The sequence below is a fragment of the Mixophyes fleayi genome, chromosome 3 (assembly GCF_038048845.1).
Source record: "Mixophyes fleayi isolate aMixFle1 chromosome 3, aMixFle1.hap1, whole genome shotgun sequence".
Classification (NCBI taxonomy): Eukaryota; Metazoa; Chordata; class Amphibia; order Anura; family Limnodynastidae; genus Mixophyes; species Mixophyes fleayi.
In genome coordinates, this window is record NC_134404.1 from 283,730,401 (window position 1) to 283,747,073 (window position 16,673).

The following is a 16,673-nucleotide window of genomic DNA, read 5'->3' on the forward strand; positions in this document are numbered from 1 at the left end:
CAGCTGTCTCCTTCCCCTCCAGTTTCCTGTGTTTTTGAGGTTTCCCTGATAATTTAGTCTTGTCCAGTCATACTACAATTATTCTGTGACTCAGGACTTGTAGACAGAAGTTAAAATGATGTGTTATCCCCTGTTTAAAGCATCCAATTCTCCTGTTTGCTTTCCCTGATGCTCCTAAGCAAAAATGTGTAAATATTTAGAAATGCACACAAAAATATAGCACAGAAGCCTCTTTAACCATAGATTCCATTGAGCAAGTAATTCAATACATCATACATATTGGCCATGATTTATTAAGGAAAGTAAAGCAAAAAAGGAGTAAGTTTTCTCCTGGACAAACCATGTTGCAATGCAAGGGGTGCAAATGAATTTACTATTTTGCACATAAGTTAAAAATTCGCTGTTTTTTCATGTAGCACACAAATACTTGATAGCGTTATGTTTACATTGAAATTTAAAGTTGATCTAGGACATGCTCTAGCCCAGGGGTGGGCAAACCTGTCCTCAAGGGCCATATCCAGTTCATGTTTTTAGGATTTCTTTAATCATGTACAGCTGAGTTAATCTATTTGGCTGGGTCAGTAATTATCCCACCTGTTTCTACAGACAGAAATCCTAAAAACATGAACTGGATATGCCCTTGAGGACAGGTTTGCCCACCCCTGCTCTAGCCCAACTATAAATCTGTCCCCACATTTCAAATTTACCTCCCCCTCCAATGCAACATGGTTTTGCCAAGATGCTAAGTTACTCCTTTTTTTTGCTTTACTTTCCTTAATGAATCAGGCCCATTATGTACAACATACTGAAAACACTACATCTCCCAGCAAGTAACTATACAATTATCCATTAAGGACATGCTAATTATACAATACTCATAACCACATTTTAATTGTAACTGATTTATATTCAACCATGCCATGGAGTTATTAAGTGGTATAATTTAAAAGCCCCTGAGGGAGACAGAAGCATATTTCTGTTATGGCATTTTAATCCCTCCTTAAATAGTGAGTTCTAAAGTCATTGGAGAGAGAAAACAATGACTGTGTAGATTGTAATAGATTATTTTCACGTTGCCTGAGTGGCTGATCTTCCTTTTGGGAAAATTAACTATTTGTGAACAGCACACAGGCTGTATAGTCACGGCTACATACATGCTACATATAAACATACTGGAGTCAGTGAGGGACTGGCAGAAGTGCTTCCATTTCTCTACACTCTCTATGTAATCAGGCATTTCACATGTTCTAGTACAAATAGTAGCATCAGGACAATTCAGAGACCATTATAGAGTTTGTCATCATTTTTAAATCATTATCTAACAAAATAATCTGCAAACTTCCATTATTTACAATTGTTTCAGAACAAAAGCAAACATTATTTTTGTCTGTTTATTTATTTTTCTCTGGTTATTTGCTCAGCGTGAAAATAAATCATCCTCGGACTATTATAAACTTGCTAACAACTTTCCCCAGCAAGGGCATAATACCTGATCATTGATCTCATACCTTTAGTCCATTTACAGATACAACACTTAACCTGACCCCACTCTTCAATTGCAATATACTATGTAGTATGTTGTGACACTACTACTCTGTGTTGGCCACCAGAAGTGACAGGGTTAACCCAGCTCATAAATCTAATGCTTGTTATATTCAGCCTTACAAACACTATATACCAAGGAAAACAAAAAAAAGAAACCTGGAAGTGTCTGCTGACATGAGACTTCCACATCAAATAAATATTACATGCACAGACTTGAGGTGCATGGCAGACACGCATGTTAATCCTGTATTTGTTGAAACATGAATTGAGTTATGGTTGTACTTGCTCTTAACATTTGGCAAGATACACAGCGTGCAATGGGACTGGATGCTGCAAACAGACCTGCATATAACGCTGGTAGAAACCACTTTAGCACTGGTGTGTCGGTAAAAGCATCATTAACATTCAGCAAACCAGCCTTTGGTATAGTTGTTAGCTGTCTACAATTTCCAGGGTCACTGCCACATTATGGGCACATTCAGGTAGCAGCGAGGTGCTGCCAGATATCACCTCAATGTCTGGCTGCGCACTTTGCCGGCTAATAACGGTACAGAAATCTCTGCTCAATTTCCATCGCCTGACTATGGAACGTGAGGGAAGAGGAGCCTATATTTTAGTAAAAACTCAGACCCTATTTGTGTCCCCCCTTGCCTTTAGAATGTTAGCTCTCATGAGCAGAGCCCTCTTTCCTTGTGTGCTCCTTCTATTGTTCCTTCACCCTCTGTACCTCTTGGCCTGCTTCCCTAGCCCTGTTTTCCCTGTCTTCTTAAGCTTTGGCCTTCTTCTCGCTGATTTCTACCATCCCTTTCACTATCTGTCCCAGATATAATCTGATTTGCTTTACCCTGTCACCTGTGTTTGTATACATTTTTGTATCATGTTGTGTCTTGGTTCTGTTTTCTGTATATGTAATATACTGCGCTGCGGACCCTTTGTGGCGCCTTATAAGTCCAAGATAATAATAATAATAATAATAATAATATGTATCTCTGCAGAATGTTCCAGAAATCCATCGCATCACCTCGCTCCGAATTGAATCTGCCCCTATGACTTATTTTTCATATATACTGCATGCATATGAGAAGTGTCTCTTAAGAAAAGGGAGCTCACATTATTGTGAAACAAATATATGGTGCAAAATTTACTGAACATTCTAGTGAACGTTATAGTCCACAATAGGTTGGTCAACGTTGTGAATGTGCTCTAACAGATCAGTCCAGCCAGTGGCGCACGCAGGGGGGGTTTCTGAGTCTCTAGAAACCCCCCCCCTGCGCTAACTAAGTGGCCACTGTCCTATACAGCAGCCGCGGTGCTGTCAAAGAAGCGTCCGCGGCGGTACTGTACTGTATACAGTATTGTATACAGCACCGCCGCAGACGCTTCTTAGACAGCGCCGCGGCTGCTGTATAGGACAGAGCTGGCGAAACGGAGCTGCTGCGTTTTGTTTTTTTTTGGGTCGGCGGGGGGGAAACCCCCCCCCCGACAATCCTCCGTGCGCCGCTGCCAGCCCTGTAAATATTTCATGCTCTAAACAGCTATAGGTTGATGTAATCCTGCTAATGTTTTAATACTCTGACTAACTAGGATCTAGATCAGTCTAGACCTATGAATGTACCAGTGAACAGGTTGGTTCTAGAACTGACCGTTCAAAGTCTCTTACATACGGATGTTGCTTGGAGAAAAGTGAATACAATGGGTGCTCACACCCCAGTACACTATGCCTAAAACATACATTTATATGAAACTGCTAGAATTAGAATGTATGTGACAAAATGCAGAAGCAATAGCAAAGTGCAAATTAACAAATAATAAAAATAAAAAGTGTGAGATCATGTAAAAAAAAAAAACCTGAAACAACATAAAACAATCTCTTGATTTAGTATTACTGTAGTGAGGAAGCTTAACCAACTTAACAGAGATACAGATATTATATATTTAGAACATAGTTGCTACTCTGATAAATAAACCTAACAGTCCATAAAGCCTGTCAACATATACAAGTTATCAATTACTGTTCTTGTTTATGACTAAATCACACATGTAGAACACAGGCAACTAATAGCCTTTTATCTAGACTGACATGTGTACATGTTGAAGAACAAACTGCTGATAACCATTACTTACTTACATAACCAGCCCTCCTTATCTTTTTTACAACTGTTTATTTTTGGAAAACCTCCTCAATCTCGTATATACTTTTATGCACAGACCTGTATTTACAATATTTCTTAGCACATGTTTGGGGTATAACGTGACTTCTGTGGGGGATGAAATAGTATAATCTAAAACAGAAAGGGATAAAACAGGTTTCATCTATAGGACATTTTTCCCTCCAACAACAATTTACACCTGAGAAAGGGCTTTTATTCCTATCATACATAGGCCACTATGTCACTGGGGAACCTCAACATGCAATGTATGTGATAATTCCTATCTGAATCAGAGATCATGGAAGCGAACAACTCAACAAGTAGAAAGAATACAGTATTTGTGACACACTGGTTAGCATTGCTGCCTCATAGCACTATGGCTTTACTTTCCAAGCAGGGAACTATCTGCATGACGTTTGACTATCCTTTCCTACAGTTAATCAGATATTTCCCACAGTCCAAAAACGTACTTATAGATTAGTACTAATGTGTGTGTTAGTGTGGTACAGAATATAGCCTGTGTGTCCTACTAATGTGGCAGGGTCTAACGTGAATGGTTAGATATTCACTGTTCAGCAAGGCATAATATGTTGTTGCTATATGGATATTGGTTAATTATAATATCCTGTGTATACATTAAACCCTGTTTATAGGTAATGTAACAGCTGTGTATACATTTGTTTGTTAATGCCATTAAATAGAATAAAAAAAAATCACATTTAAAAAACAATGTATAGTATAGATTCATTCCTTTTTTTAAATAAATCAGGAGGTTCCCTGTACATAATACATTGTAGCAATAGGAATTGCTTAACATTTCTAGAAAAAACTAAGACAAAAATAACTATAACCCAGGAACTGTATTTGGAGAAAATGTCTAATCTGCCATGATTGTAGTATAATATTATACTAATGAAACACTTGTGCTGTGACAAAGCGCTTGCTAGAACGGGCTAAGCTAGGAAATAATTCATTCAGCATTACAAACAGCATGAAATGAGTCTAATGCTGGCTACATCACATGCTGTGATCTCACAGTTGATCTTGGTTAATTAGTTTGATACTGCAGCAGGTGTGGTCCGAAAATCACCACTAAGGCTTGTAACAACCCCATGGATATAAAATCATTATCAGAAATATTAGTAAATGTGATTGGACGATGACTGCAAATGACCGCTATTGTCTTGTGTGTCATCTTCCAACTTTTCTAACAGCTTTAGTGACACAAGAACAAACCACTGGGCCTGAGGGTAGCTGAATCTTATATGGCCCAAGCTAGACACTGATTTTCTTGCTTTTCTTTTGATTTGTAAACTGTAATCTGAAAAACTTCCTTATCCAGGACAAACAAAATCAAAGTGTTGCTGGATTAGCGAACTTCAGGTTGTATAGAGTATGTTCCAGTTAATGTCAAACAAGGTGGCACACCAACAACTGAATTTCCACTCAGCATGACATATTATATATACACATATACATCAGACTTGCCAACTCTCCCGGAATGTCCGGGAAACTCCAGCATTTTGCGAGAGTCTCCTGAACTCCCGGGCGATTGTGGCAATCCTCCGAATTCTGCCCACTTCACTAGGAAGTGCCCCACTTCCTAGTGAAGTGGGCAGAATTAGATCCCAAACGCCGCGATTCCCGATGAATCGCGGCGTTTAGCCCCCCGCTGTCAAATGACGCAATTTACGTCATGACGTCACAGGGGGCGGGGCCGAAATGAGGCGATTTGCGTGGCCCCGCCCCCTCACGCCCCCCTCCACTGGCTGGCTCCCGGAAGGGAGCTGAAGAAAGTAGGTAAGTATGATATACATACAGTGACTGAAACAGACTGGTATACGGTGATATGCCATAACGCCACTTCTCCGAATGCCACAATTGTAAAATTATCAAGTTCCAGTCACATATTTTCACATTTTCCATACCGCCATATATATATATTTATTTATGTAATACCGGAGGCCGTGTTTAAATTCAAACATGTATCCCTCAGTCTATAATTACAATAAATGAGATGTATAGAATTACAATGTAATTCCAGGTGTCAAAAAGAGATAAATGATAAAATCATTGCTGACAAGTTTGAAAACCCCATATTTTATGTATAGGTAAACTATGCAGCTTCAGGGGTGTTATAACTTGTAATATACTATTCTACCAAGTGAGGACAATTTATACAATAAATACTCATTTTAGCATTCAAAAATGCCCCTTTTCCATCAGACAGCGAATGTATGAAATGCTGCAAGGCAAGGAAACAAGTGCGCGCTCTAAACAGCGGTGCGTTTAACACATTCTTAACAGTCTGAATCACTTGTTTATCTTATTGGTCCTCTTATGTAGTGTGTTCACAGACATGGGGGGTACAGTCACTAAAATGTCTAAAAAGGAATTGTGGAGATGATGCCTAAACAACCAATCAGACTCTGGCAATCATTTATGAGTTACATTCTATCATCATCATCATTTATTTATATAGCGCCACTAATTCCGCAGCGCTGTACAGAGAACTCACTCACATCAGTTCCTGCCCCATTGGAGCTTACAGTCTAAATTCCCTAATATAGACACACACACACAGACATATACATACAGACAGAGAGGTAGAGACTGGGGTCATTTTTTGATAGCAGCCAATTAACCTACCAGTATGTTTTTGGAGTGTGGGAGAAAACCGGAGCACCCAGAGGAAACCCATGCAAACATGGGGAGAACATACAAACTCCTCACAGATAAGGCCATGGTCGGGAATTGAACTCATGACCCCAGTGCTGTGACGCACAAGTGCTAACCACTAGGCCACTGTGCTGCCCTCTAAAATCTGTTTAGTTGCTATTGACAACAACTATGCTTTTCTCTTTTTCAAAGTTTTAGTAAATCTATCCTATGATCTTTGTCTCTTGACGGACACAGTTTTGGACTTCGTAATGATAATTTACGAAATTGTAAATAGCGTTTTGTGACGTCATGTTCCTATTATTAGCAAATGCATCCATTTTTTACATTGTTTAAAAATGTTTCTATTTTTTTCCAAAGTTGGAGCAGACTTATATTCTGTGGTCAGTTCTTTAAAGCAGAATGTGTGCCTGTGGGCAATTAGACACATGTACGCCAATAGAATCTGTGCTTCTGTATGTTCGTATTTTCGTAAATGAACTTTCATGTGTTAATCTTTTCTAAAGAGATAGAAAAACTGACATATTTCTTTTTGATGAAAGTCGTCTTTCAAAACATTATGGGGGTCTGATTAATTAAGGCACGCAAAACCAACGTATTGTGCGTTGTTTTACAAACACACGTAATTCGGGCATACGTACGGCCGTATTCAACTAGAAGCGGATCTGAAGATACATCTCTTGTTGATTATGGGTCTAGGTACGCTCTGCTCTAACAGACACAATACACTGCAGGATGCGTCCATTACACGTGTGGAATATAAAATCCCAGCAGAATGCACAGGAAAAAAAAAAAAAGTATTAAATTATCGTCACCTGTTGATAATTAAGTCATTACTGAAAAAACATTTTACAGATGTTCTTGATTGCAAGCACATGTTCTAGCATGTATACACAACAATCACCACTATCACTCGGCACTTACGTCTGCCCTGTAGCTGGTGCAAGTGATACGAGAGAGAAACACATACCTTAGAGACGCACAAAGTTTGAATCGGACGCTGATGCGTGTGCTTGAGTTCGGCACATCCTTACTGTACACTGATTACGTACATACGCCAATTCCCCTCCCCGTTCCAACCATGAAATCGTAGCCTGTTGTAAGTGTCCTTTGGGCTCGATTATGAATTGCACACACTTGTGTTCTCTGGCGTATAGTTAGTTTCTGGGCATTCGCAGAGCAATCTAACGAAAATACGGCACATATCGGCAATTTCATTCCTTAATAATTCAGGCCCTATGAGTGATTGTTTTACAATGTTGCTGAGTTCTTGATTGTGTCTGTATATGTGACTCCATCATAAGAATAAATGTCCACATTCTTGTGACTTTGAGGCACAGACAGCCTGGTTAATAAATCTTTATTTACTTTATTTGGAACAAGATTACAGTTAGTACAGAGGAGTTTGTGAAGCATACATCAAAATACCAGTAAATAATATAGCATATAAAGAATATAATATCAGATCTTCCGCACTATATAAATATAGGATAATTAAAATAATAATATGCATGTGAAACCACAATTTTTTAATATTGACTGTGTCTTACTCCAGTAAATGATTATTATTTACTTAAAAGATATTACACAGTGCTGTACAATGAGGGGATCATGATACAATACACTACATACACTAACAGAAGGTAAACATGGCCCTGCCCAAATAAGCTGACATTCTAAGAGGTCTGGGGAACACCTGATACATAAGGTAGCAGAATAACAATTGCAGTTGTTGGTGGGGAAAGTGTGTGTTAGGCAGATGCATTATCAGCTACCGGGGACTGGTATTTCTGTGTTGTGGTATGGTTGGTATTGACAAGACACAGTGGAAGGTGGAGACAATAGGATCTAGTCATTCATCTTAACAATAACAATCGTCTGGCAACCAAACGGTCCAACACCATTTATGTTAATTAAACCTCCTTCTTGTTTTGTATCTGGAGACAGCAATCACTTTCATGTAGCATTGGCATCAAATCAAAGAGCCCTCCCTGCGCCTGTATTATTTTTGAATTTGGGGGTCTATTTACTAAGCTCCGATAAGACAAAAAGCTGTTTTCTCTAGAGAATGGTCATTGCAGCTGTTCTTTTAACTTACCAAGGGGTTACAGCAGGAGAAATCTGAGATTCCTAACGCTGATAACTGCAGTCTCCATAGACTTCTATAGGGACTGTGATGTGACCCAAAGTTTGCTTTTCACTGCCAGCCTTAATAAACGGGGAAAAAAATGAATGCCGTCTTTAAAATGACCTTGTTGATGGAGTCCTATGTGCTCTACTAGCACGCTGATGTAAAATAACAAGCATCATACTGCTTTAGTAAAGGATTCTTTGCATGTCAAGTGCACTACATAGATAATTTTTGCCTTAACATTATTCTAATTAAATTGTTTGTCTTACTGCCATGATCCTCATCCAGTGGCAGAACTAAAGGCCACAGAGCCCCAGATCAAAATCTGCGCCAGGGCTCCTCAGACACATAGAATCACCAGCCCAGTCTGTTTAGTAGCTTTTGGATACATCATCATCATCATTTATTTATATAGCGCCACTAATTCCGCAGTGCTGTACAGAGAACTCACTCACATCAGTTCCTGCCACATTGGAGCTTACAGTCTAAATCCCCTAACATACACACACACAGACAGACAGAGACTAAGGGCAATTTAATAGCAGCCAATTAACCTACCAGTATGTTTTTGGAGTGTGGGAGGAAACCGGAGCACCCGGAGGAAACCCACGCAAACACTGGGAGAACATCCAAACTCCACACATATAAGGCCATGGTTGGAAATTGAACTCATGACCTAGTGCTGTGAGGCAGAAGTGCTAACCACTGAGCCACCATGCTGCCCTACATAATCTGAATTCTCGCAGGATTGCTGTACAGTGTTGTCATCACACAGTGCTCCTGACTTAGAGAGCCTCCTATAACTGTTAAACTGCCCAAGCTTCCATGGTGGCAAAAAGAGGGAAAGAATCAAGTGACTTTAGTTCTGTGTAGCACTTAAGAACTGCCACGACGTTGCCTCAGATACCCTGGGCTGCTATCCCTATTGCTACACCACTAGGCTCATTGATTATAAAAATAGCTCCCTAGAGCTCCTACTAAACAAAAGTACCAAATAAAATATGTACAAAAATCCTCTAAAATGGCAATAAAAGCCTCAGAATGACAACCTGCTACTTTAATACAATAATGAACAGAAGCACGGATGAAAAGTGTGTGTTGTTCTCAAGTGTTCTTTACCTGAAACAAATACAGCTCCTGACTGAATCCAAACAAAGAAGACTTGTGAATGCAAAGTAGAACAAATGATCAAGGAAAACAACTGCATTCCTGTTCCACACATTTCTGCCCAAGTCCCAATACGCTCATCATTTCCATAATAAACAACAGCAAACCAAAGACAATGTGGGTCGCAGCTTCCAACATTCCACAGCAGTGTTCTTCCACATTGGTGTATGCTTACTATAGATGGAAATTGGCAGTGGCTGTTACTCACTCCACACACTGCCTACTGTCGCTTCTGAGAGATGGGACTGTTTTTATCATAAGGTTATACTAACTACTAAAGGGATGGCCAACACCAGTAGATTTAGTAGGAGATATAAACCTAAACTTGTACTTTTACATTGCGCTGATAAAGCTTGAAAGGTAAATCTTCTTTGTGAACAGCTTGCCAGTGAGGTTTTAGATAACATAGTATTCTCTCACTCAAAACCAAATACACCGCATCACCACATAATCAGCCACAATGCAACACTTTTCCACTATGCTTAAAAGCTTTTAAAATCCCACTATCCTCCCCACACTGTCCTTGGCATTCTTCTCTTCATTTAATTTCATTTGATAAAATGTATGCACTGTAATATAATAGTACATTTATATAACTACATTTCTGAGACCAGGGGGTAAACGTATCAAGCTGAAAGTTTTCCTGCGGGTTTGAAAAATGGAGATGTTGCCTATAGCAACCAATCAGATTCTAGCTTTAATTTTGTAGAATGCCCTAAATAAATGCTAGAATCTGAAAACTCTCAGCTTCATACATTTACCCATAGGTATCAATCTCTATGGCAACTGAAAGGAGAAATGCGCCTCTAGTCACACAGGAGTGATGTCAGGTGACATAGGAGAGTTTCCAATTCACTTCAATCAGTGGAATTCTATTAAAACGGAGGAGGCAGAAAGAGGAGATAAATTAACTTCGCAATATGATAAATAACCTCTATATTATTATTATTTATTTATATGGTACCACAAGGTTTCCGCAGCGCCGAACAATTCTATAACAATGCCACCATTTTAACCTCAGATATACACTGATCTGCCACAACGTTAAAACTACTGACAAGTGAAGTGAATAACATTGATTATCTCATTACAATTGCACCTGTTAAGGGGTGGGATATGTTAGGCAGCAAGTGAACAGTCAGTTCTAAGAATTGATGTATTGGAAGCATAAAAATGGGCAAGTGTAAGGATCTGAGCAACTTTGGGCCAAATTTTGACTGCTAGGTGACTGGGCCAGAGCATTTCCAAAACGGCAGGTCTTGTGGCTGTTTCCCAGTAAGCAGTTGCTGGTACCTACCAAAAGTGATCCAAGGAAGGACAACTGGTGAACCACTGACAGAGTCATTGATACGCTTGGGTAGTGAAGGCTAGCCCGTCTGGTTCACACCACAGAAGAGCTACTGTAGCACAAATTGCTGAAAAAGTGAATGTTAGCTATGATAGAAAGGTGTCAGAACACACAGTGCATCGCGGCTAGCTGTATATGGGTCTGCATAACCGCAGACCAGTGAGAGTGCCCGTGTTGACCCCTATCCACCACAGAAAGCACCTAAAATGGGCATGTGAGTGGCAGAACTGCACCATGAAGAAAAAAGGTGGCCTGGTCTGATGAATCACGTTTTATTACATCATCTGGATGTCCGAGTGTGTGTGTGCATTGTTTACCTGGGGAAGAGATGGCACCAGGATGCACAAGGGGACGAAGGCAAGCCGGTGGAGGCAGTGTGATAATCTTCTGCATTTATGTGGATGTTACTTTCACATGTACCACCCACCTAAACATTGTTGCACACCAAGTACACCCCTTCATATCAACGGTGTTCCCTGATGGACGTGGCCTCTTTCAGCAGGATAATGCACCCTGCCACACTGCAAAAATTGTTCAGGAATGGTTTGAGAAACATGACAAAGAGTTTAAGGCCTCCATATTCCCAGATCTCAATCCAATCGACCATCTGTGGAATGTGCTGGAAAAACAAGTCCATGCCATGGAAGCCCCACCTTGCAACTTACAGGACTTAAAGGATCTGCTGCTAACGTGTTAGAGCCAGATATCACAGGAAACCTTCAGAGGGCTTCTGGAGTCAATGTCTCAACAGGTCAGAGCTCTTTTGGTGGCATGAGGAGGACCTACACAATATTAGGCAGGTGATTTAAATGTTGTATCTGATTTATATATATATATATATATATATATATATATATATATATATATATATATATTGTGACAGAAGCACTGGGCAAGTGGTGAATGACAGAGATATACAGTATGTCCAAGCTCTCGGTCTTATATGCTTTTAAGCCCCAGTGACATTGTCTGTGTGTGGGAAAAAATCTCCCCAAGTGTACGTTCGGCTATAGGAAGGCCCGATATAAGGGTCTCTGTGAAATAAATGGAGAGAGAAGGGTGGGCTACTTTTATAAGACCCATTTTGGATTTTACAACCAGCTAGCAAGTGCTGGTAATCAGGAGTTGCACCTGCAAGGTACTGAGAAACAGTGCTAGGCAATTTCCTCTGTCTTTCAGCAAAACCCGGAGTCTGTTCCGAACGCCTGGTGTTCACTGTTGTCCCTAGTGGTGGGGACAGGCTTGGATGCAGACAAACAGAGGGTCGTGAGATGTGCACTGGCTGGGGAGAACCCAGGAATAGAGTTACTGAGGACATAGAGTAGGAAGTGCAGGCGGGAGTTAGGAGAGACACCGAGTAGATGGTGTCAAGACTGATATATCACTCGTGGCCACTGGAATAAATAAAGGAACAGTTGATGGAGAGGTCTCCTGATACACAGCAGCTTCTTTACCAGTGCTAGTCCGGAAAGGAACAGAACTTGCAGTGATAGGCAAAGATGATGGATCCGAACGTAAGCAGTTGCCAGGGGTAACTACAACCCACAGTACCGGTGGGAGTCCGGAGATTGGAGGGAAACAATTCCTAGGCGGTTGCCAGGGGTAACTACAACCCACAGTACCGGTGATAGTCCGGAGACAGTCAGTAACCAAATCAGGTCTGGCACACGGGATATCGACACATGAGAAGAGTCTAAGCAGAGCCGAGTCGGTACACAGGGAAATCCAATGAAGAGTAGACAGGAACGGAACCAGTCTGGTACACAGGGATACAACAAGTCGGCAGGAAACAACAGGAACAGGTAACAGGGAAACCACAAAGAAGCAGAACACTATGGTAAACGTATTACCGGCAATTCTGCAGAGGATTGGCCGGCTATTTAAGGAGAGCAGAACCAATAGGCTGCAAGTGATAATGAAGAAGCCAGCTGAGTGGACTAAGAGAGACAGGCTGGCCAGGTGAGGCACTACATAGGAAATGACAGCATGATTGAGGGCAGATTCTGACAGAGAACAGACCTAACTGACCCTATCTAACACCTATCTAATCTATCTAGCTAATCTATCTGCCTATCTGATCTACCTAAACTATCTATCTAATCTATTTACGAACTAAACTAACTACCTATCTAAATACCCAAGGTAGCTTTCTAACTACCTACCTAACTACCTACCTATCCCTAACTAACTATCTATCTACCTATCTATCTATCTAGCTAACTCTGACAGAGAGCCCTGCGAGTCATAACAGTTGCATGGCTCCTGAGAGACATTGCAAATGGTGACCTTAAGTTGTATATTTTATATGTGTGTGGGACACAAGGTCCTTCACAGGAAAGAGGGTGTTCCGATGTGTTTAGTTAGTGCTGGACAGTCAAAATGTTTATTTTTAAGTTTTCTTCATTTTCACCTTAGGCCAGTTGCTCCAAAACCTTAGATTTGTGTGACTTCCCTGCTGCGGTACACTACCACAGGGCCGTAACTAGGGCTGTGCGACAGGGGCGACCGCCCAGGGCGCAACGCTGAAGGGGGGCGCAATTTAGGAATATTTTAGGTACATTTGGTTAAAATTGAGGGCTAGGGGGGCGGCATTTGCCTTTCTCGCCCCAGGCGCCAGAATTCTACGTTACGGCTCTGCACTACCATCTACTCCAGGAGACGGCACATGTTCCGCTAACCCTATGACAATCACCATCATTAATTAATTCTGCAGTGCTGTACAGAGAACTCTCTCACATCAGTCCCTGCCCCATTGGAGCTCACAGTCTAAATTCCCTAACATACACACACAGAGATTAGGGTCGATTCGATAGCAGCCAATTAACCTACTAGTATGTTTTTGGAGTGCTAACCACTAAGCCACTGAGTGAGCTGACCAGCAATATATATTGGTATATATATTATTTATATATATATATTGGTAAATGGAGAAATGTGTTTTGGTTGTTTTTTTCAATCTGGAGTTAATTTACCCTAATCTAAAACAATTTGCCCTCACTTACTGCTTCCTTCCATTTAATACTTTCCATAAATCAACACAACAGTAATTCAGCTATTATGCACACGTGGTGCCAAGCAACACCACCTTCAATTCTTACACATGGGTGCTTCCCCTGTGGCCATGGTAGGATAAAAGCCTCCATCCATGATCCATCCATTGTTCACTATGATGCTCATGTGTACTGTTGACACTTTCAATGTCCTCTATCTACAGTGCTGGTCATCAAGTGGTGAAAGCAGGTCATACTGAATGTACCAAGGGTGCAAAAAAAAAAAAGATACATTTTATTGTCAGTTTAAGCAATGAGATAAACAGCAAGTTGCTAGTGTGGATGCAAACAAGCTTTTCATCTGCACAATCAGGTGTCGGGATGTTTTGTCCATTTTCAGATCACTGTTCGTGTTCATAGTTTTCAATAGCGGACACCTTAAGATAAAACTGAAGTGAAATCATTAACTACACTGAACACAACAATAAACAATTGCTAACCTTCAATAATTTTATTTAATCCCCCATTAGTACGTAATTTTTCTAATTGCAGAATGTAATTATCAGCATCAAAGAGCCCATGTAATTTGTAAATATATCAGAATATATACCATATCTTTAGAGAGAAAGCTCTGGGGGTAAACGTATCAAGCTGAGAGTTTTCCGGTGGGTTTGAAAAACCAATCAGATTCTAGCTATCATTTATTTAGTACATTCTACAAATTGATAGCTATAATCTCCTTTGTAATACAACACATATTTGATGTCCCTTGTCTGTTAAATCTATGCAAAAGGTGACAACTCTAAAAGTGGCCACAGGAACAGATATTGACCTTGGTACAGGTGTGTATGTGGTCCTTAATCAACTGGCATGCTTGATAATTATCCTATGAAAAATGCTACAAAAGTTTACCACTGTTGGTCAGTCATCAGAACACAAAGCTAACAGGCCCTGTGTGTTTTAGCTGCTTAGCACAAGTGCTGATTGGCTGAATCTGTCCAGTTTAGCCACCCGCGTGTGTCATCTAATAAATAACTTTTAACTTTTTATAATTTTGTTGTTCGTTGACTGGGATAAGATTGTGTCCAGTGTGTACAAGCATTACTGCAAAAATATTAGTCAAGTAAAAACACAATGCTTGTCTTAAATACAAGAAATAACTAAGCAACATGTATATGCCAGTGCTACTAAAATGTTGACAAATGAAGTATTTACAGACAGACAGGCGTAACATGCAAGTGCAATAGATTTCTAATCTTTGACAGGACACAACTAAAAATGCAGAGCACTATAGTATACCAAAAATTGTTAATCTGATGTATAGTCCAAACAGGCCGGGCTTGATACAATTTATTTTATCAACTTTATGATGCAGAACTGCTCCTTTTCAGATTTCAATCATAGTGAAACATATAACGCTATATACGTTTTGCCACAAAAATGCAGCAGTAGAGCACTCAGTTCCTTCTCATGTACTAAGTGCAAGTATGTTCTCAAAAGAAAATAATTTTTAATCATTTGGACATGCCAGTTAAATAATGATTATGGTGGTAGAAAAGAATATACAGAAACTATAACAAATAAAATGAATTCAAACACAAGCCAACCTATAAGCTTCTAAAAACTTAAAAGTATAAACATACAGTTATTTTATTATTATACCATTAAGCTGCTTGGAGCAGAGCAGAACCAATACAAGTAAAGTATTTTCTTCATCTTCAACGTAAGACAATGGCATCCTTCATACTAGTAGTTTTGTTTCAAGCACCTGACATTACAACTGCAATAATCTCATTGATTGAAGAGTATATTTAAAAGGGGGAGTAATGCAGAAATATATTTTTCCAAACACCGTGTTTATCCTGACACTTGCACTATCCTAGGCTATTCTCACTCAAGGGGAAGCTGACAACAAAGGTTACGTCTTAACAATACAGCCACGACCTCAGAAGTTCTGACAGATTGTGTGAGTTCAAAACACACAAAATAAACAGCAAACCTTTCATGAAGGATTCTGCCTTAACATGCTATTAAAAGAAGCGTTGAAAGAGGTAGCACTATTTTTTTGGTGATAAAATAATAAAAAATACAAACGAGGCATGCATTTTAATAACCTTGTACTTAAGAAGAGAAGAATTGAATAAGCCTTACTGTCAGAGTGAGGCTCCTCAGAAGCCATGTGCTTGTATTGTCCCAGGATTCCTTAATGTCTCTAACAACAGCCAGGGTTATATTCCAAACTGATCTGAATGCCTCACTTCCTGGTTGTACAATAAGCATCTTTCTCTCTCTCTTTTTTTGTATGGAAAAGTGACGTTTTCAAATGTCTTTTTAGAAGCATATTTACACCACCTACTGGATATGTTGATTACTTGACTGTAACACCTCTCTCCCCCTTCACCACCTCCCCACTCTATTCATAAAGAGGCCTATTCAACCACATACCTTTATTGTATGACTGAAGCAGATCCCTGAGTGAGAATAGGAGCCTCAGGCAATTGTCCACAGTGATCAGTGTCTATATTATTTGCTACATTTGGAAGAATTTTTTTTAACTCTTTGCATGTCTGATTCTCCCAAACACCTGTGATTCTTTTTCTCCTTTTTAAGGTGCGGATACCGGCAAAATGAAAGAGGATTAACATGCTGTACTTAGCATAACA

The 16,673-nt window shown here is 39.9% G+C and overlaps 1 protein-coding gene across 2 annotated transcripts in view; it reads right to left on the reverse strand.

The window, feature by feature from the left end:
* EDARADD (EDAR associated via death domain) overlaps positions 1 to 16,290 on the reverse strand; it is a 32,493-nt gene extending 16,203 nt beyond the window's left edge. For both annotated transcript variants that reach the window (XM_075203712.1, XM_075203711.1), the window contains exon 1: positions 16,162 to 16,290. In XM_075203712.1, the coding sequence (XP_075059813.1) occupies positions 16,162 to 16,189 (28 nt within the window). In that variant the 5' untranslated portion in view covers positions 16,190 to 16,290. The remainder of the gene's footprint in view (positions 1 to 16,161) is intronic.
* Between the last annotated feature and the right edge of the window lie 383 nt (positions 16,291 to 16,673).